The 20,952-nt window shown below is 47.4% G+C and overlaps 1 protein-coding gene across 2 annotated transcripts in view; it reads right to left on the bottom strand.

Moving 5' to 3' along the window:
* Nucleotides 1-20,952, bottom strand: part of PHF20L1 (PHD finger protein 20 like 1) — an 80,303-nt gene that overhangs the window by 5,972 nt on the left and 53,379 nt on the right. For both annotated transcript variants that reach the window (XM_029923657.1, XM_029923658.1), the window contains 4 exons: nt 15,031-15,195; nt 11,237-11,418; nt 10,200-10,299; nt 8,410-8,605 (listed from right to left, as the gene is read on the bottom strand). In XM_029923657.1, the coding sequence (XP_029779517.1) occupies nt 8,410-8,605; nt 10,200-10,299; nt 11,237-11,418; nt 15,031-15,195 (643 nt within the window). The remainder of the gene's footprint in view (nt 1-8,409; nt 8,606-10,199; nt 10,300-11,236; nt 11,419-15,030; nt 15,196-20,952) is intronic.

Raw genomic sequence — 20,952 nt, 5'->3', positions numbered from 1 at the left:
TTTTTAATTTACTTTTTTTTTTTTTTTTTTTTTTAGTAATCCCTACTACACCCAACATGGAGCTCAAACTTAAAACCCTGAGATCAAGGTCACATGCTCTTTGGGGGAACCTGGGTGGCTCAGTCCTTGAGTGCCAATTTTTGGTTTCAGCTCAGGTCTCGATCTCACAGTTCAAGGCCTGGAGTCCACATGGGGCTCCATGCAAACAGCATGGAGCCTGTTTGGCATTCTCTCTCCCTCTCTTGCTCCCTCTCTCTCTGGCCTTCCCCAGCTTGCACACAAATGCACTCTCTCTAAATAAAGACACTGAGCAAAGGAGAGCTGAGCTGGCAGAGAAACAGAGGAGCCAGACCTCCCCCCCAGCTCAGACACAGCAGTCCTGAGGTCAGAGCACTTGGGACCCCATGAGTCCAGGCTGCAGAGACGGAAGCAGCCTCACGGGGTACAGAGATAGCCTGGTGGGACAGAGGTGCATATCTGCGAACTGGGAGAGAGAAAACGAGTAGTGTAGGCAAGGAGGGGGGAGACCCTTTGATGGAGAAATAAAAGGAAGAGAAAAGGAGAGGCTGTGGAAGAGTGGGATTGTGTTTGGACAAGAGAAAAATCCCTGCGGACCACAGACGGAATGAAAACTGTGGAAAGAGCCAGTTTCTGCCTCGCAGTCTTAGGAGAGAAGATCGGAGTTTTCAGGGTTGCACGACGTGGTCCGGACCGGAGCCCGCCGTGTGCGCACCCCCGGACAGAAGGAGAGCCAGCCCGGGGCTCGGTAATGATCTGGGGGCGCACTGGGAGAGAGCAGTCCCCTCCCTTCGTACTGTGGGAAGAGGGCACACAGGGTCAGGACGGAAGACCCTGCGGGCGCCAGCCAGAGGCCCACTGTCCACTAGAGGGCGTGGCGCTCTGGGGCTGGAGAGCCCGGACACGGGGAGTAGATCCTTCAAGTCGGGTTTGAATCCCAGCCAAGCTCCTGGGAGGCACAGGAGACTGTGCAGCGGGACAAACCACCCCCCACCCTCCCCGCGCGCCAGTGGCCCTGGGAGGATGCCCGGTCCAGGAAGGAGAGACTGGGATGCTACCATTTTGCTCCCCCTCACCAACATGGTGGTGTTTCAGGGGACAGGAAGCGGCCCCCAATGGAGGTGAGCGCCCGCCCCAAATTCCAGCCCCCCACCCTGAGAGAGACTGACACTGAGCACAGCAGACGTCCCCTCCTCCAGCCCAGCACAGCCGCCACGCCCAGGCAGCAACACACAACTGTCGTGCAGTTCCGCATTTTCCAATTAGATTTTTGGTCAATTCTTATTAATATTTACATATTGTTTTTCTTTATCTTTCTCTGTTCAGGTTTGTTTAATCAGGTACTTTTACTCTCTTCTTTTTACACCTTTTCTGTAACTCCTCCTACTTTATTTTCCTCTCTCTCTCTCTCTCGGGATTAAGTTCTAGAGTTTCTTTGATTCTCTGCCTGGTCTTTTTTTCCACCCCTGTCATTTCTCTCTTTGCATGGGATAAGGCTTCTTCCAGCCCCTCCCCCACCTTTTTCCATTTTTTTCCAGGGTTACTTCAACAAACAACCAAAGCACAGCTGGTGGAAAGTCCAAACCACCTCTACGAGGGGGAGATCAAGCAACCGGAGTCCTAACAACAGAGAGCACATAATACACTCTAAAAACACCTCCTGAGGGGCCAGGCCCTGGACAGTGGATGACCCGTTTTTAATATAGTAGTGCTCCCCAGGTGCAGGACCTATAATAAGCTATTAAACATACAAAAGACAGAAAATTAGCCCAAAAGATGAAACAAAAGAATTCTTCTGAAATGAAATTCCAGGAAGAAATGAGAGCTGGAGAACTGCTCAAAACAGGTCCAAACAACCCATCTAAACATGACTTTAGAGCAACAGTCCTAAGACTACTAGCTGGGCTTGCAAAAAGCACGGAGGACAGCAGAGATCTGTAGCTGTGGAGATCCAGGACCTCAGGTATGGTCACAATGAAATAAGAGATGCTATCAATGAGATGCAAAATAAACCAGATGCAGTGACAGCAAGGATGGAAGACGTAGAGGGAGAACAGGTGAAATTGAAGATAAAATTATGAAAATGATGAAGCTAGGAAATAGAGGGATAGGAAATGACTAGACCACGAGAATTAGAAACCTAAGTGATTCAATGAAACGTAATACATGTATCATAGGAGTTCCATAAGAAGGTGACAGAGAGAAAGGGGCAGAAGTGTATCTGGACACACTACGGCTGAGAACTCCCCTAATCTGGGCGAGGAAGCCGACATCTAGTCCAGGAGGCACAGAGGACTGCCTTCAGAATCAACCAAAAATATCAACACCAGGACATATCATAGTGAAACTGGAAAAATACACAGATAAAAATTCTGAAAGCAGCCAGGGGCAAATGGGAATTAATCTACATTATAGAGACGTAAGGGTAGTAGCAGACCTGTCCACCGAAACTTGGGAGGCCAGAAGGGAGTGGCAGAAAATAGTCAATGTGCTGAATAAGAAAAATATGCAGCCAAGAAGCCTTTATCCAGCAAGGCTGCCTTTATCCAGCAAGGCTGTCATTCAGAATAGGAGATGTAAAGGCTTTCCCAGACAAACAAAAACTAAAGGAGTTCACGACCACTAAACCAGCCCTGCAGGAGACCCTGAGGGGGACTCGCTGAGTGGAAAGCAGCAAAGACTACAAAGGACCACAGACATCACCACAAGCACAAAACCTATAATAACAGAGCAACACTAAATCCATATCCTTCAATAGTCACTCTGAACGTAAATGGACTAAATGCTCTGCTCTAAAGACCGCGGGTATCAGAATGGATAAAAAAGCAAGATCCATCTATATGCTGTCTACAAGAGACTCATGTTAGACCTGAGCACACCTGCAGATTGAAAGTGAGGGGATGGAGAACCATCTATCATGGCTACTGGAAGCCAAAAGAAAGCAAAGTAGCCATACATATATCAGACAAACTAGATCTTAAACCAAAGACTATAATGAGATGAAGAAGGGCATTATATCATACTTAAGGGGTCTATCCATCAAGAAGAGCTAAAACTTGTAGATGTTTATGCCCCCAACTTGATAGCACCCAAGTATATACATCAATTAATCACAAGCAACAGCAAACTTATTGATGATAATACTGTAATTGTAGGTGACTTTAATATTCCACTTATACCAATCAATAGACAGATTGTCGAGGCAGAAAATCAATAAGGAAACAATTTTCTTGAATGATACACTGGACCAGATTGTCTTGAGAGATATATTCAGAACTCTTCATCCAAAAGCAGCAAAATACACATTCTTCTTGAGAGCACATGGAGCATGTTCCAAACAAATCACCTACTGAGTCAAACAGCCCTCAACAAATATAAAAGGAGTGACATCATACTGTACATATTTTCAGATCACAATGCTATGAAACTTGAAATCAACCATAAGGAAAAAATTTGGAAAGTGTCCAAATGCATGGAGATTAAAGAACATCCAATAAAGAATAAATGGGTCCACCAGAAAATTAAAGAAAAAGTTAAAAAACATATGGAAGCCAATGAAAAAGAAAACACGATACTCCAAACCCTTTGGGATGCAGCAAAGGCAGTCCTAAGAGGAAAATATATTGCAAACCAGATCTATTTCAAGAAGCAAGAAAGATCCCAAATACAGAACCTAACCTCACACCTAAAGAAACTAGAAATAGCAGGGGGGGAAAAAAAAAAGCCAAAGCCAGCAGAAGAAAAATAATACAGATTAGAGCAGAAATAAACAAGATACAATCCAAAAAAAAAGAATAGATCCATTAATCTAAGAGCTGGGTTTTTGAAAGAATAAACAAAATTGTTAAAACCCTAGCTAGACTTCTCAGAAAGAAAAGAGACAAGATCCAAATAGATAAAATCACAAATGAAAAGAGGAGAGACCACAACCAACACCACAGAAATACAATTATTAGAGACTACTAAGAAAAATTGTATGCCCACAAACTGGACAATCTGGAAGAAATGGACAAATTCCCGGACACCCACACACTACCAAAACTCAAATGGAAAGAAAGAGAAAATTTGAACAGACCCCGTAACCAGAGAAGAAACTGAATCAGTTATCAAAAATCTCCCAACAGGTAAGAGTTCCGGGCCAAATGGCTTCCTAGGGAAATTCTACCAGACATTTAAAGCAGATTTAATACCTATTCTTCTCAAGCTGTTCCAGAAAAATAGACATGGAAGGAAAGCTTCCAGACTCATTCTATGAGGCCAGCATTACTTTGATTCCCAAGCCAGACAAAAACTCCACTAAAAAGGAGAATTATAGGCCAATATCCCTGATGAACATGGATCCAAAATTCTCAATAAGATACTAGGCAAATCATATTTAACAGTATATGAAGAATTAACCACCACGATCAAGAGGGATTCATTCCTAGGCTGCAGGGCTGGTTCAATATTTGCAAATCACTGTGATACATCACATTAATAGAAGAAAGGGTAAGAACCATATGATCCTGTCAATAGATGCAGAAAAAGAATTTGACAAAACACAGCATTCCTTCTTAATAAAAACCCTCAAGAAAGTCAAGATAGAAGGAACATACTTTAGTATCATAAGAGCCATGTCTAAAAAGCCCACAGCTAATTCCATCCTCAATGGGGAAAAACTGAGATTGTCCCCTGAGACCAGGAACACGACAGGGATGTCCACTCTCACCACTGTTTTTTAACATAGTGTTGGAAGTGCTAGCCTCAGCAATCAGACAACAAAATGAAATAAAAGGCATACAAAGTGGCAAAGAAGAAGTCAAACATTCACTTTTCATAGATGACATGATACTCTACATGGAAAACCCAAAAGACTCCACCAAAAAGCTGCTAGAACTGATAAATGAATTCAGCAAAATTGTAGGATATAAAATCAATGTACAGAGGTCAGTTACATTTCTATACACCAATAATAAAGCAACAGAGATATCAAGGAATCAATCCCACTTAAAATTTCACCAAGAACCATAAAACACCTCGGAATAAATCTAACCAAAGAGGTAAGATATCTGTATGCTGAAAACTATAGTAAAGGTTATGAAAGAAATGGAAGAAGACAAGGAAAAGGAAAGAACATTCCATGCTCATGGATTGGAAGAACAAATATTGTTAAAATGTGGATACTACCCAAAGCAATCTACACATTCAATGCAATCCCTATCAAAATAACACCAGAATTCACAGAGCTAGAACAAACAACACTAAAATTTGTATGGAATCAGAAAAGATCCCAAATAGCCAAAGTAATATTAAGAAAGAAAACCAAAGCTGGAGGCATCACAATCCCAGACTTCAGCCTCTATTACAAAACTGTCATCATCAAGACAGTATGGTATTGGCACAAAAACAGACACATAGACCAATGGAATAAAGAACCCAGAAGTGGACCCACAAATGTATGGCCAACTAATATTTGACAAAGCAGGAAGGAATATCCAACGAAAAAAGTCTCTTCAGCAAATAGTGTTGGGAACACTGGACAGTGACACACAAAAGAATGAACCTGGACCACTTTCTTACACCACACCCAAAAATAAATTAAAAAATGGATGAAAGAACTAAATGTGAGACATGAAACCATCACAACTCTAGAGGAGAAAACAGGCAACAACCTCTTTGACCTCAGCCGCAGCAACTTCTTACTTGACACGTCTCCAAAGGCAAAAATGAACCACTGCAACCTGATCAAGATGAAAAGCTTCTGCACAGCAAAGGAAACAATCAACAGAACTAAAAGACAACCAATAGAATGGGAAAAGATATTTACAAACGACATACTCGATAAAGAACTTACCAAACTCAACACGCGAAAAACAAGTAATCTGGTGAAGACATGGGCATAAAGCATGACTAGATATTTTTCCAAAGAAGACATCCAGATGGCTAACAGACACATGAAAAGATGCTCAACATCGCTTATCATCAGGAAAATACAAATAAAAACCTCATTGAGATGCTACCTCACACCAGTCAGAGTGGCTAAAATCAACAACTCTGGAAGCAACAGATGTTGGTGAGGATGTGGAGAAAAGGGAACTCTCTTGCACTCTTTCTGAAAAACACTATGGAGATTTCTCAAAAAATTAAACACAGAATTACCCTAGAACTCAGCAATTGCACTAGTAGGTATTCATCTAAAAGATTCAAAAATGCTAATTCAAAGGGGCACATGTACCCCAATATTTATAGCAGTACTATCAACAACAGCCAAATTATTGAAAGAGTTAAAATGTCCATCAACTGATGAATGGACAAAGATGTCACACACACACACACACACACACACACACAAATTGAATCCTACTCAGCGATGAAAAATCTTGCCATTTGCAACAACATGGATGGAACTGGAGGATATTATGCTAAGTGAAATAAGTCAGTCAGAAAAAGATAGAAATGGTATGTTTTCACTTGTATGTGGAATTTGAGAAACTTAACAGAAGACCATGGGGGAGGGAAAGGAAAAATAAGTCATAAAGAGAGAGGGAGACAAACCATAAGAGACTTAAATACAGAGAACACTGAGGGTTGATGGGGTGGGGGGGAGAGGGGAAAATGGGTGCTGGGCAGTGAGGAGGGTGCTTGTTGGGATGGGCACTGGGTGTTGTACATAAGTGATGACTCATGGGAATCTATTCCTGGAAGCTAAAACTACACTGTATACACTGTATGTTAGCTATCTTGACAATAAATTATTTAAAAAATAAAAGAAATAAAGAAATAATAAAATAAAATGAAATACTTTAGCAAAGGACAAAAACAGATGAATCGGTGGCAAGATACGATTACCTAGGAACATTAAATATAAGTAGCAATAAAAATAAATAAATAAACTAACAAAAAAAAAGGAGTCACATGCTCTTCCAACCGAGCCCGCCAGGTGCCCCTACAATTGGGCTTTAAACGAAACCTTGATTCGTCTAGTAAGCTCATCCCTCCCTTGAGTTTGAGCACTTGCATGGCCTTTTTACAAAGAAATCCACACTCAGATTTATGACACACAACAGAAGCAAGTTACATTCAAGGAACAAGCACTGAGGACTGGGCACAGAATGATGAATAGGGCCCAAGCCCCACGTCACAGAAACTCCTGGCCTAGTAAGGGGGCACAGACAGGAGGAGGCAAAGCGCACGCCAACACCAGCGGGCAGGCAGTTTGCCAAGAGGGCGTGACGGGCCCTGGCCGGCGGGTATCACGAGAAGGCCTCTGTCAGAAAGCCGGCTGCAGGCTGTCGCGGGTGTGGGTGCGGAACGGCCGCGCAGAAGGCGAGGCAGGCCCCGTCGCGGGTTATCGTTTGGTAGAGCTGCGTTGTCTGGGGAAAGAACTGGAGGAGGGAAGGCCGGGCAACAACGCTGACCGGCACCAGGAAGGACTCGGTGCCCGCTGGAGAGCTGACTTCGTCTCCCGGGCACCAGGAAGGCATGCTGGCATCTGAAGCTCAAAGAGAGACAAGCTCCTGTTCATCTGCGAAGCTCACGCGGGCCAGAGTAAGAACGATGAGCTCAAAGAGTGCAAGACCGGAGCCGCGGGGACCCGAGACGGGTGACAAGCACGCAGGGAACAGGAGGGCCCGGGCTGGGGGCGTGGAGAGGGGGCTCAGGCACGCGCCGGACGGCGTTAGGCACTGACAGTGACTGACAGTGGCTAGGCACCCGTGACCTGCGCAGGAAGCTGAGGTGAAAGGTACCTGGACGGGGAGAAAACGGGGGGAAAGGGCAAGTTTCTGGCCCAGACAAGTGAGTTAAACTGAAGAAAATCTTGTGAAGACCCAGGGATCCTCCTGCTTTTATATAAAGTATTCTTTTTAAGAATTCTAGCCAGGAATTAGGAAGAGGTGAAAACAAGGACTCGGAGAGCACCCAAGTGACTCAGGGAGGCTCGGTGGGGGGCGGTTTTAAGGGAACGCAGCCTGGGGTGGCTACAACACCTCCAGTGCACAGCACCGTGACCTGCTCCTCTCAGAGTCCATCCTAAGGTAATTAAAAAGCACTCTATTAAATCTACTTCCTCTCGACACCATTCCTGAAGGAGGGCACACGACACAGGGTTCAAGCAACTGCATTTAACTTTGCCCGTACGGTGAGCACACAGAGCGGCGCGGGGCCTCCCGTCTGTTGAAATACTGATGTGGGTTTAGTTTCCACCACGTTTGTTCCAGGACAAGAGGCACTGAGCAGCCATTCAATCCAAAAAGTTATTCATCCTTCCTGTTTTTTGTTTTTTTTTTTTAAGACAAAATGTATTCGAATCTCTCTTCTGTCCTCCAAACCGCTCATCTGAACCTTGGAAAGGCTGACGACTACTCCGGGTCAGGATGTGGGCCCCTGGGACCCCCGGCTCTGACCACTTACTTCAGAATCCCGATCTGCAGCTGGAGCCCGTGCAGGACTTGCGTGACTCCATACACATCGGCAAGCAGGTGGTGTGTGGAAACTATCTTCTTGGCGTTGAGATGAGAGTAGTTTTCCTTCAAGAAGGAGAGCCCGCACATTCTCCCGTTGTCCAGCCAGTCCTTGTCATAGCGGTACTTTGCACTCCACCTCTGACCTGTACACGAAGGGGACATTCAAATGACCGAGGATTCCACCGACTCAGGTTCCCCGTCCGCTGTCACTGCCCCATTAACATCATTCAGCACACGCAAGGCGAGCGCTAGTGCTACGAGCAAATTCGAAGGAAGAGCAGGACAGCGCTCCGAGGAGCGGGTGCTGCGAGGCGCCTCCACACTCGGGGGGTCGCGGCCCGCGGAGGAGATGGGGCCGGGGGCCGAGGACGCCTGTGAAGAACACCGAGCACGCCGCCTTCCATGTTTTAAGTGTCCTTCATCTGGCTCCTAGAAAGGTCGAGAGAGCTGGAGAGAGACTAGGCGGGGTGCTCCTTCTCTCACCAGCATTTGTTTTGAACTGGTTGACGTACAGAGTCCCGCTTAAGTGGCGGCGGACCCCTTCCCGAGATCTCACGAGGCCCTGTATAACTCTGTTTCCGCCATCAACACTGACTCTATCCTTTGGGTTAGCTGCGTCTGTGTGTGTGGCCCCACTCCACTAGGAGACGGTGGGAGGCATGCGCACAGTCATCTTACCTCTTACCCGCTTTGGCAAACAGGAGACCGGGCTGAGAGGGCAAGGTAGCCATGTTCGCGGGGCACTTGTAACATGCCGCCGAGGCTCCCTGCTGGGCCGTCCCTGTGCCGGGCCCCAAGTCCGGGGACAGGCGTGCACGGAGCAATCCATGCCTGGGATGTGCTTTCCTCCAATAACCAGCTAGGCCCCTTGTACCAAATAGCATTTTAGCTACGAAGAATTTACTTTCTAAAACTACACACATGTAATTTTTAGATAATTCACTAATATGATCACAGACCCCCTTTTTTTCTTGTTGGTTTTGTCTTCTCCTGGTTTCCAGTAGATGCTGCTGAATGAATATACAGATGTCTACATTCACATAGGTCTGAATCATTCTCCTGCTTCATAATGTTACTTTTTATTTTCAAGGTAGACAGGAGAACAGTTCAGCAGACTTATATTTGAGAACACCTGTTGTTTTCTGCCTGGGCAGCTGAAAGCATATAGAAGATGCAGAACCTTGCAACTCAAAGAGCGTCCAGCGTGGAGGAAGGCACTGGACGGGGGGCGGGGGGCGGGGGGGCAAAGGGCCCAGGGGGCCATCTCAGTTCTGTGCACAGGGCGTGCAGCCCTCTGAGCCCGGTGGCCTCATCAGTAAGATGAAGGGACAGAACGTGATAACCTGGGATCCCATCTACCCAAAATTAATGCTGGGGACGCAGCATGTTCAGGAACTTTCTTAGAACCACGCCAGGAGGTGTGCACAGTCGAATACGGCTCTACTCAAAGAGTCACGCAAAAACCCACTTAGAAATCAATACACAGGGCCACATGGAGAGTCTAATTCTCCAGAAAAAAGGTGTGACTCTGTTGGCGGCATGTTATAAGTGCCACGTGTACATGGCTACGTAAGGCAGCAGGAAACGAGGCTAACGTTTTGGCCTCGGTAATTCACAGGGAAATAAAGCTGCAACACACAGCGCAAGTCATTTACAGATGTCAGCACAGAAGCAGGACGCAAGCGGCGAAGGAGCGCCACGTCCTCCCCCAGCAGGGACGTGCGGGCTGGCGCTTACCGGGAGGGTCCCTGCAGATGTAGCACACGTACTGCTCGGGGATGCTCTCCTCCAGCAGCCCCATGCACACGCTGTGCTGCCAGCACAGGCACTCTTCACACTGCGAGCGAGAAGACACAGGGCCGAGTCACAGGGCTGCTCCCTGGCGATGACCCCCCCCCCCGCCGCCCCTGTGCTGAGCAGGGCTGCCACACTCCAGGTATTTCTGAAACACTCAAGGACTTCCAGAACTTCCTCTTGCCACAGTTATTAAAGTGTGCCTTGTATAGGACTTAAACCACAAAAAGAAAATCATTAAACTAGTTCCCTTGTTTATTCCCCACTAGTTTTGAGGCAATTACATCTTTAAAACTCTTAACAATAGCCTATTAGAGTGCACTTTTTTAAAAAGGCAAGTTCGTGGGTGCCTGTAGCAGTGACCTCTTAAAGTATTGCCGGTGCGGCGCCCCATCAATGAGTAGTTCCCTTATTTGAGAAAACCTTTGAAAAGGGGGAGAAAAAAGGAGATTACTCTTTCTCCATCCCTACAGCCAACATCTCCAAAGCTTCTAACTGTCATCACAGAACATGGGCTGTGTTTCTCCTTTTTCTTAGACACCCTCTCTACAGGGAGACACCGGTGGCTCATAACCCTTAATCCCTGCAACAAACTTTGAGAGGAGTGGACACATCTGTTCCCGTATCTGCAGGTTTAAGGGCCAGGAAGGGGACCATATAATGTACATTATGAAACAGGGACCCAGGCCAGGAAGAGAGGGCTGCTACGCTCTACCCTTTAACGCAGACGCTCGCCATCCTAAGGGCTTCAAAGAATGGCTTCCAGAACTTTAGCCTGAAGACCTCACACTCTCTCAGGTGAGAGCATGGTCTACTTCCTTTGAGGAAGAGCCTTCCCCATCCCTACTACTGGGACTTCACGCGCCGTGGTAAGTTAGACACCTCTGTCTTCAGTAGGACAGTTCATGACGAACACAGAAGCCCTGTACCCTCGCCGAGCAACTGGGATAGCGGGCCGGAGGACAGGAAGGACTGGTTACCTGGATCATGAAGCCGTTCTCCTCATCCATTTCACAAATGCATCGCACAATCTCATTAAGAGCATCATCTTCATCCTGAGATTCCTCAAAATTGGTTGAATCAAAGTCCTGATTGTACTCATCCCCACTCAGAAGCAAACTCTCTGTTGAAGAATCGTCCAGGAATTCCACATCTGATAAGTCTAAAATATACACAAAAGTAGATTCAGCAAGTATTTTCCCACGTTTGTGTCATTTTTCCTGATAGAAAGGAGCTAAAGGGAGTGACTATAAGCTATTTAATATTTAAAAAGAGCAAACAAGTGGGAATAGAGTATTTGTCCCTGAGCAAAGAAACAAAGGATTTCTGAGGCTTAGGTAAGTATGATTGACTGCATCTTATCATATACACTGTTACAAGTAACCTGGAAAGTATCTCCTAGTCTTGGTGTTTATAGTTTATGGCCAAGGTTGATATTAATAATTTAAATACGCATAGTTTTTGAGTGCTCTCACAAACGTTAGTCCTTTCAATCCTCCCAAGAACCACGGGTTATAAAGAGAACGGGTTTCATTATTTGTACTGCAGGCAGGGGCATTTCAGCGAAGGGACGGAGGCTGACTGCCTGGAGTCGAGTGTCAATGCTGCTATTCTTAACAGTGTCGGGATCATCAACCAGCACGCGCTTACTGCGCACCGGATACTATGCTCAGCACTTCAACCGTAAGGCCTACCACTTGCTCGGAGCGTGCATCCGGCTAACGGTGAAGCTGATGCGTATCAGGACTACCTGACTCCAAAACCCTTGTCCTTAATGATTTCACTAGTATTTCTTCAACTGGGATCTTGAGTTCCCCAAGGAATTTACGAAGTTTTAAAATTTCACTCTGATAAACATCTTTTAAAATAAGTTAAGTATATTCTAGCAACTAGATTAAATGGATGACCACTACATAGAATTCAAGTTAAATGCCAGGTTTTAGGTTTGTATTTGTGCGCCAGCATTGATGTCAAAGACCATGATTTAGCTCAGGCTATTGACAAGAAAGAAAAACAAAACAACTGAGGCACACACAAGGAAATATTTATAACAAAAGGCAAGAAATGAGGACAGGACAGTAGAGGTTTTGCAGGAGTGTGGGTGTATCACGATGGGAGGGTGCGGAGTCATGGTGTGGTGCACGGTGGAAGACCTGGCTGCTGCTGTGGGCACCTGGGGGCCAGTCAGCAGAGCACTGCAGTGACAGGTGGTTCTCGGGGCCCCAGCCTCTGGTCTCCGTCCACCCCGCTGCTTCACCTGCCCACTGCTCACCTCCCTCTGTGCAGGATCAACAGGCTGTGGGAGCAAGGGCTTTGCACTACTGAATGTCCCACATCTAGTTCTTACGATGGAGCCTGGTCTATACTAGTAAGCCACTCCAGCTTCCGGAGGAGCTGGGGGGGAGGGGGGGGGCGCTAGATAAAGACAAAATTCTCTTCTCAGACTTTAATCAGACCAGAAAGAAGTTGGCCGAATTTGAACTTAATGAAAAAAAATTTCATGTTGTTTATAACTTAAATATTTCATGACTTAGTGTTTCTTCCATCAGCTTCTAATCTTATTTTTTTCCCTGACTCTATTTTTGAATGTTTTATTTCTGATTTACAAAATGTTAATATGCTATAGAAACATGTCTTCATTAGGGTCTTCAGACATCTCAGAGAAAGTGAGGTCAATAGAAATAATGGTAGAAAAATACATGAAAAATTTTAAGGAGTAAATCAATTATGCATTATAAAATCCTAATAATAATGAGTAGTTTTGAGAACCTAAAGAGGAAATTTCATTCATTCATAATCTTGCTAGCGTAAACTTCAAATTAGTTATTTTCTCTTAGGACTTCCTGAATGCAAGTTCATGTTTCAAAATGGAAGACTAGAAGATGAATAAACAGTTCGAATACTGTTGCAGCATGTAGATGGCATTATACAGATGGCAACCATAACAGAATTAATACATTTAAAACAACTATTATTGAAAGGAATTAGTATGTATCTCACATATGCTTTCATGGCCAAAAGAACCAGGTTTTATGATGTTCATATGAAAATTTAACATAATGGCCAGACAACCTATAGTCTGAACAATTCCCAAGCATCAAGCATGTGTTTGGCTGAATTCTCAGGGCAGAGTAAACAGGTCCACGGGTTGAAAGTCACAGAAGAAAAGCTCCCTCTTCCACTACAAGAGCGTCTGGACAACAGCTCCAACTGAGTGGCCACAGAACACCATTCTCTTCCAGCCACTGCTCGTTGACTATCGCTATTTTCCCAGACATATTCTCAAAGTGTGGAGTGCAGATCAGCATCACCTGGGAACTCATTCGACATCAGAAACTGAGGATGAGGCCCAGAAAAGCGTTTTTAACAAGCTTCCCAGGAGGTTCTGTTGCTTGCTAACATTAGAGAACCTCAGGCCGATGACCCACGCCCTGCAGCATCCATTCTTTCTCACAGGTCAGTGCTCGCACACACGGGGCAGAAGACACAGCACAAGTGACAGTGCACACCCAGGACACCCGTTCCGTTCCCTCTCAAGCGTTTCACTCCGGCAACACGGCCAGCCCAGACACAATCCCCATTCTCCAGCACGCTGTGTAAAATGAGAATTTTCAGATCCTGGTGCCTCAGACGGGGGTGTTCTTACGTGATTTTCAACACCTGCTGCCCTGCCCCAAACAGTCGCTCAGAAACCGTATTCCCCTTCCCGAGTTCTCATGTGTGCTCTGCGGCAGGTCTCCTGAAGGCTATTCTCAAAGCATCAACGATTATCACGTACACCTGAGGTCATGAGCCCCTGGCCCAAAAAGGAACAGGGGACTTCTGTTAGAAACGGGGTGGGGGGGAGTAGGGACGCCTGGGTGGCTCAGTTGTTTAAGTGTCCGACCTCAGTTCACATCATGATCTTGCGGTTCGTGGGTTCAAGCCCTGCATCGGGCTCTGTGCTGATGGCTCAGATCCTGGGGCCTGTGTCAGATTCTGTCTCTCCCTCTCACTCTGCCCCTCCCTTGTTCACACTCTGTCTCTGTCTCAAAAATAAACAAACATTAAAACAAATTTTTTTATAAAGAGGGGGGTCTTTTTCCTAAGCCTCTGTCTTCCCCACCCCACCCCCAATATTCTAAGACTATAAATCTCTAAAGTGCTGTGTGTCTATTTTAGGAGAAAAGGAAGATGCTTCTCTCCAGAGTGGGCTCCACAGTGGTGGGACCTGAAGAAAGTAGGTGGTGACAGTGCAGGGGACAGCACGGCACCCAGTACTGACCGCGCTGAGCCCTCAGCAGAGAGAGAAGACAGGGAGTGAGTTCGGCCACAAGTGTCCTACTGTGGTTTCCCAGAGGAGGAAGACTGTCCCTCATCCTTCATTCCCTAGCTGTCCTCAAGCCACCGCCGCAGGGTCTCCTCAGGAAGTCTCCCCTAGGACCGCTGAGAGCACTGGAAGGAAGAGTCCTCACCGCCCTGCTGTTAGGGCCGGGCTTTTGGGAAACCTGGCGGACTCCAAAAATGCACGTAAAAATACCCATAACCAGTATGCGGTGGGAACTCTGAGTTCCTTTACCATCTGTCCTGCGATTAATTACAAAAGCCCATTTTACTTTATAGGAGTTTAAAAAGTAGCTCAGATTTCCAAGGCTGAGATTTTCTTCGTAGTTTATGGAAAAACTTCTGAGATGGTGCGCCCTGCTCCAAAAGCCCTCAATAAAGGACGTTTTTATCTCAGTTGCACATTTAAGAATCTCAAGACATGTTTTAAGCATTACATAGTTACACATACTTTCACCACTAAGATCAACTGACAGAATTGCCCTTGGGTACTGATATGTTGTATTTTTCTCCGTAAACATGCTTCGCAGAGCCAGAGAACTCCCGGAAGATCGAGTTAGTGGAGAAGAGCACCTTTCCAGAAATTCTAGAGAACTGTCTTCATAGTCTGAATAGTCTGCAACATAAGATACATAAAGAAATATTAGTAAAGTGTCAGGTGATCAAGAAGAGTCACTGTACAAATAACAAGAGCCATGTTTTACAAGACACAACCATGCCCCGTCTTTCTCTCCTTCCCCACGAACAGCTAGATGGCTGTGTAGCTGATAAATCGGGTTTGTCAAGAACACCAGGGAAATACACCCCGGGCAGCATCTGCATACCAGGGAGCACCGTGTTCGAGCTGGTACCAATAAAGTCTTGTGAACTGGTCCGCAAGTGAGAACGGATTATCTCTACAGCTTCCCTCCATTAGAATCACAGCCATGTCTACAGTACAATGTACAAGATGGAAAATTACCCTTTTTTTTTTGCAACTTGTAAAGAGGTGCTCATGTCTAGCACGTCAATTATTACAATGACAATTAAATCAACTGATACACTTTTCAATAGAAAGCATCTGAATGAAGTTAGTCCCCAGCCCTCAGTTGGCTTAGCTGCAAAGAGAGGGGGCAGCCGCCTGCAGCTTCTGGGACAGCCGGCCGTGGCAAAGGGACAGACAGGAGAGGGCAGGGTTCCAGCCTGGGGAGGCTCTGAGCACCCGGCACGTGTGATAACCAGCGAGCTGTGGGACTCTGGCTGTGGCACAGTGGAGGAGGGAGGGAGGGAGACATGAGGCAGGAGTGGCAGGAGGTCAGGTTAAACATGTTTTTCTTTTTGAGTTTTACCCTAAATGCAGCAAAAAGGGCATGACACAAGTCTGAGTCTGGAGCTGTGGGATGAGAGAGGGGCAGGGAGGCCCAGGCGGGAGGCACCAGGGCCTGGCAGGGGAGGAAGGCCGAGGGCTGGAGACTGACAGGCAGATGCTGAGATCCGGGACTGCAGGAGAGGGGCTGACACAGGGTGAGAAGGGCAATTTCCAGGTTTCAGCTTCAACTACCAAGGGTGAAAGTGGGGTTCTGAGACGGGGCTGAAGGGTAAGCGGGAGGTGGAGAAACTAGAGAAGGAATGTGGGTTCAGAGGGCAGCTTTTTAAAGATGGGAGATCCTATACATTGTCTACAAAAATCTAAAGACAAGGAGAGGTGGGGTGACACGTGCCAGGATTTTAAGAACAGAAGACAGATACTGCCTCCATTTTAGTAGAGGCAAAGGAGAAGGAAATGGGAATACACAGCTAAGTACACGGTTGGGGGTTAGATGAGCAAGTTTTCTTCCGGTGTCTTCTATTTCTTCAACCGAGTATGAGCCAAAGGTCACCTGAGGCCGGTTAGAGACTAAAACGGGGAGGAAAGGTCAAGGGCAGGAAAGCAAGTTCCAGAAGAAGGGCAGTATCATTGCTGGTGTGCACCAAGAATCCATTCAACCTTGGTGGATGTGGCTGGCAAGATAATTGTCCCCAAAGACACCCGCGTTCTCATCCCCAGAACCTGCGGATGTGGTAGGGCAATTAAGGTTGCTAATCAACTGACCTCAAAACAGGGAGACTACCCTGGACGCCCGGAGTGGACCAGCGTAATCTTAACAGTCCCTAAGGTGCGAGAGGAAGGGGGACACGAGCCAACACACGCAGCGGCGTCCATAATCCGGGAAAGGCTAGTAATCAGCTTCCCCCGAGAGCCTCCCGAAAGGAATGTAGTTCCACTGAGGCTGCTTTTGGACTTCTGACCTTCAGAGAACGTTAATGAATTCGTGTTGTTTTATGTCACTGATATGTAGACTTCTGTGACAGCAGCAGCTGGACACTAACATAGCGGTCACTGTAAATACTATGCACAGCCACATTTGGAAGCGCCCCTGGTGTGCCCAACAGGATCCTAAATGCTCCGGGCGCACTGACGGTCTCAGTCCTCACAGCCATCCAACAGGGGGCTGCAAACACTGGTGCCGTTTCACGAGCAGACGAGCAGAGGTGGAAAAGGCTGCGGAGATTAAACTGCCTAGAGTACATCCTTCTCCATGGCAACGCCCGCCTGCAAAGCCCAGGGTCTGGCTGCAGAGCCTCACTCTCGACCACAAAGTGTCACCAGTGGACTACAGACAAACCAGACAGCTTGTCCGAGCAGACTCCTGGGCCTCAGCTCCGGCGACCCAGGGGCGGGGCCCTCGCGGACGCTGCCCACGCTGTCGGACTGCAGGGCGATCTTGGAGAGGTGTGTCACGGCCTCCCGGTGACTCTGCACAGCTTACCCAGGGCCATGTCGCTCCGGCACCAGCGAGGAAAGGCCGCCTGCTGAATGCCAGTGGGCAACGTGTCAAGTGCTTACAACGATTCCCTCTCTGAATCCTGAAGATGAGACTGCACAGTAGTCACCATGACTGTCATTTCAGAAGTGAGGAGATGGATGTTTCGAGCATGAAGAAAACTCGCCAGAGGTCCCGCAAGCTCTGGATGCTGCCGTGAGGAAGGAGGCCCAGTGCCCAGCTTTGAAAGCTGCCCTTGCATGGACTCCATGTTGTGCGGCCCCCTCGGCAAAGCAGAGGCAGGGTCTACTGCTCACTTGGAGCAGCAGTGTGTCACATTGCATTGGTGTTGCAAATAAAAAAAAATCCCTCCACGTAGGATCAGCAACTGAACAAAACTCGGCAGTCTACACCACACCTGCATCTCGCATCCCAGGTCCCGCCGGCTGCCGTGAACAAAGGTCCACCGCTGGCTTCCCGGCTGTAGCCCTCCACACGAAGCCCCTTCCTCAATCACCCCGGCCTCTCTACACTAAAACAGAACTTACTTGGTGTCACTGCTACCTTCCCAGCAGAGCTGCGCATGCTTCTTATCGTGCTCTCTCTCTGCTGACAGACTCCCGTAAAGCTCCTGGGAGTCTTAGCTTTCAATACATAGTGTTCTGGATTCTCCCGGCATCTCTCATTCTAGTTCCTTTCAATCTCTGTACACTTTCATTTTTCTCATACTTACAGATATATGAAAAACAGAGAGAGGCGATGACTGGCTCAGAGTGACAAAGGTAGAAACTGGCAAAGATGCACTCTTAAATCCCAACATGGCAGCTGCTCATAGGGACAGCCACGAGAATGTACTAGGCCAGCGCAGACAAGCACTTCCTAGAGGGAAGAGCGTACGGCCCCCATACGCCCTCCAAGGCACAAAAAGCGCCCTAACAGAGCTGGACAGACTGCCTGGGTTTGAATCTGCTTTTCCCCACCTACTAGCCACGTGAGCCTGGAGAGCGCTCTGCCGCGGTTCACTCTTCCTAAGACGGGGATGAGAGGCCCCACTGTAGTCAGTGCGAAGATGACACCAACCACTGAATATAAAATGCTTGTATCATGGGCAGAATAGGCGCCAGCATGATAATGCAAAATAATATTCAGTGTTAAGGAAGAGTTTTTAAAACTCCCTGGGGGCAGAAACTATAGAATAAAATACATATCATATTAGGAACCTCGAGTAGGAATAATGTTTTTGTTTTGAAGTAGGCTCCTTGCCCAGAGTGGGGCTTGAACTCATGCTCTACAGACTGAGCCACCCAGGTGCCCTGGCATAATAAATGCGAATGCTTTAAGATTAAGATGTCTTTAAAGTTATTTAAACCCCCTATTTCCAGCTTAAAGACCACTCTTCTAATTTAATCCAGGCAAGAGTGTCACCTCCAAGATGAACTGTAAATGGCCTAGAATAAAGTGTCAAAGTGATCAACTGCGGGGGTGCCAGTGATCACCCCGCGCCACACCTGCCGAGCATGACGTGCACGAGGAGCAATACTTCCGGGCAGCTTTAAGTATCTGCCAGATTTACAAAGTTAAGATTTCTCATCTCAAGGTCTGATTTTCATATGTAAACAAGATATAAAGTCCTTTTTTAAATTAGAATTATTTTTAATGATATATAATTTTCTATAATTTAATATATAATACATTTTATTAATATATTAACGTTTTACAAGATTATTTTTTAATGGCTCTTTAAAGTGCAGGTTAGCAGAACACGACTGAGAGGCACACATTTTCTGTCCCATTTTTTCTCGGTCTGGATAATCCTGATTGGCCTCCTCGCCTCCCAGCCGCCGCTCCCTGCGGAGCTCCCTTCGTAAATGCTCTCTTACTGCGTCACCAAGGGTGGTCCCCTCCTCATCTGTTTTCTGCCAGCCCCTCCTGTAACCTCCCCCCCCCCACTTTCTCGGGACATTAGCATGTTAAGACCGAGTGTCTGCTAGTGAGTCCTCGAACAGACCTGTTGCTGACGAGGCGCACAGGGACTTGAACCGCTGGCCCCTCCCACCCTGAGCACTTCCTGCCCCCACTGCAGTGCCTAAGGCCACCAAGTCCCTGCAGCCTCTGGTCACTAGGGAGTTCACCTGGCCATGTTATCCGCAGTCTGCAGCTTCTCACACCTGCATTGGGTTCGTCCTCACGGGAGGCTGCTCCTGAGTTGAAATGGTTTGTGCTTACTGGCTTTTGTTTCTGAAGCTCCAAAATTTCCTGACTTAAAAGTTCTCTGGAGCCTAAGTGGAGGGGTGGGGTGAGGGAAGAAGGGAAGAGGGGCAGTGCAGGCACAGGAGTGCCAGGCATGTTGGAGACACTCTCTGGAAAGTGGGGTCAGGCTTTTCAATTCCATTTGATCCTGCATCTTCCTATTTATTCTGGCGGCTTTAGAGACAGGGAATGTAGACACTTCGAGTCCTGTGGGAAAATCAGATGTTATTTTGGGCCTAGAGGGAGAGTTAAAAGTCTGAATAATTTACCATTAATTAGTCACTCTGAAATTTCCTGGTTGGCTATTTTATAGTTTTTAAAACTGGTATTTAAAAGTGTTTCATAGGGGTGGAGCCAAGATGGCGGAGGGGAAGGGAGCTCTGTAAACTCCCTCCGCACCGTTTTTCGAACTGAGAAGGATATTACGTTCAACTGAGAGAGCGGAAGGAGAAAATACGAACTCCAGAAGAAATAGAACCTCAAAGATACCTGAGTGAGTGGGGGCGAATGGGGGAGATCCGAGGACGGGCCAGGCCGGACGGGCAGGGGGGGTAAGATCCCCAGCCCAACGTGGCGCAAGTGCCGGGCGCCCGGGAGACAAAGGGAAGAGACAGAGTCGGAACACGCTCATAGAACTGTCTCTGGGGAAGAGGTATAGAACGCTTAGCTGCGCTTGGCGACAGAAACCCACTCCATAGATAACTGCTGGGTAGCCGGAATCCCGAACTGGGGTGGCGCAAGAGAAGGAATAGCCCCCAGCCCTAAGCCATCTCGGCGGGGAATCAGAGGCGCCTGTGGCTGTGAGAAGCGGCTGCGCTGGGGAGGCGCGCTCCGCGGCGGGAAGCGGCCGGAGCGGCGACTGCGCCAGGCGCGAGCAATTCGAACTTGGTTTTGGGAACAGGACCACGGACCGCATTTCCACGGCACACCTCGCCCCCTGCACGGACTGCGCGAATCCCAGGTGCCCACAGGGAAGAAATAGGGCGCACACCGACAGGACCCCCAACAAAGAGTCGGTGGCGGGTGGAGGCCCCGGCGCGTGCTTAGATGGTAGGAGCTCCCAGCTCATTTCCAGCAGCGCACAGCGCCTTGAGCAAAGCTATCGGAAAGTAAGAGAGCCTCGGTTTTTTGCTTTTTGTTTTTTTCCTTTCCCCCATTGCAACCGTGATCCAGACTGGGGGTGGGGACTCCGCAATTGAGTCCGTGAAGGTGCACACGTCACCTCCTGCTGCTCATTTCGCCTCAGGCAGGGGCGGAGCCTCTGAGAGCAGACTCCAAGACTTACCCCCATCAAACCAAGCCTATCCACCAGGGGGAGCTGCTGCCTGCTTTTTTTTTTT

The sequence above is a fragment of the Suricata suricatta genome, chromosome 15, assembly GCF_006229205.1.
Source record: "Suricata suricatta isolate VVHF042 chromosome 15, meerkat_22Aug2017_6uvM2_HiC, whole genome shotgun sequence".
NCBI classification, from domain to species: domain Eukaryota; kingdom Metazoa; phylum Chordata; class Mammalia; order Carnivora; family Herpestidae; genus Suricata; species Suricata suricatta.
The sequence above is the reverse complement of the archived record's forward strand: the minus strand, read 5'-3'. Positions and strand labels throughout refer to the sequence as shown.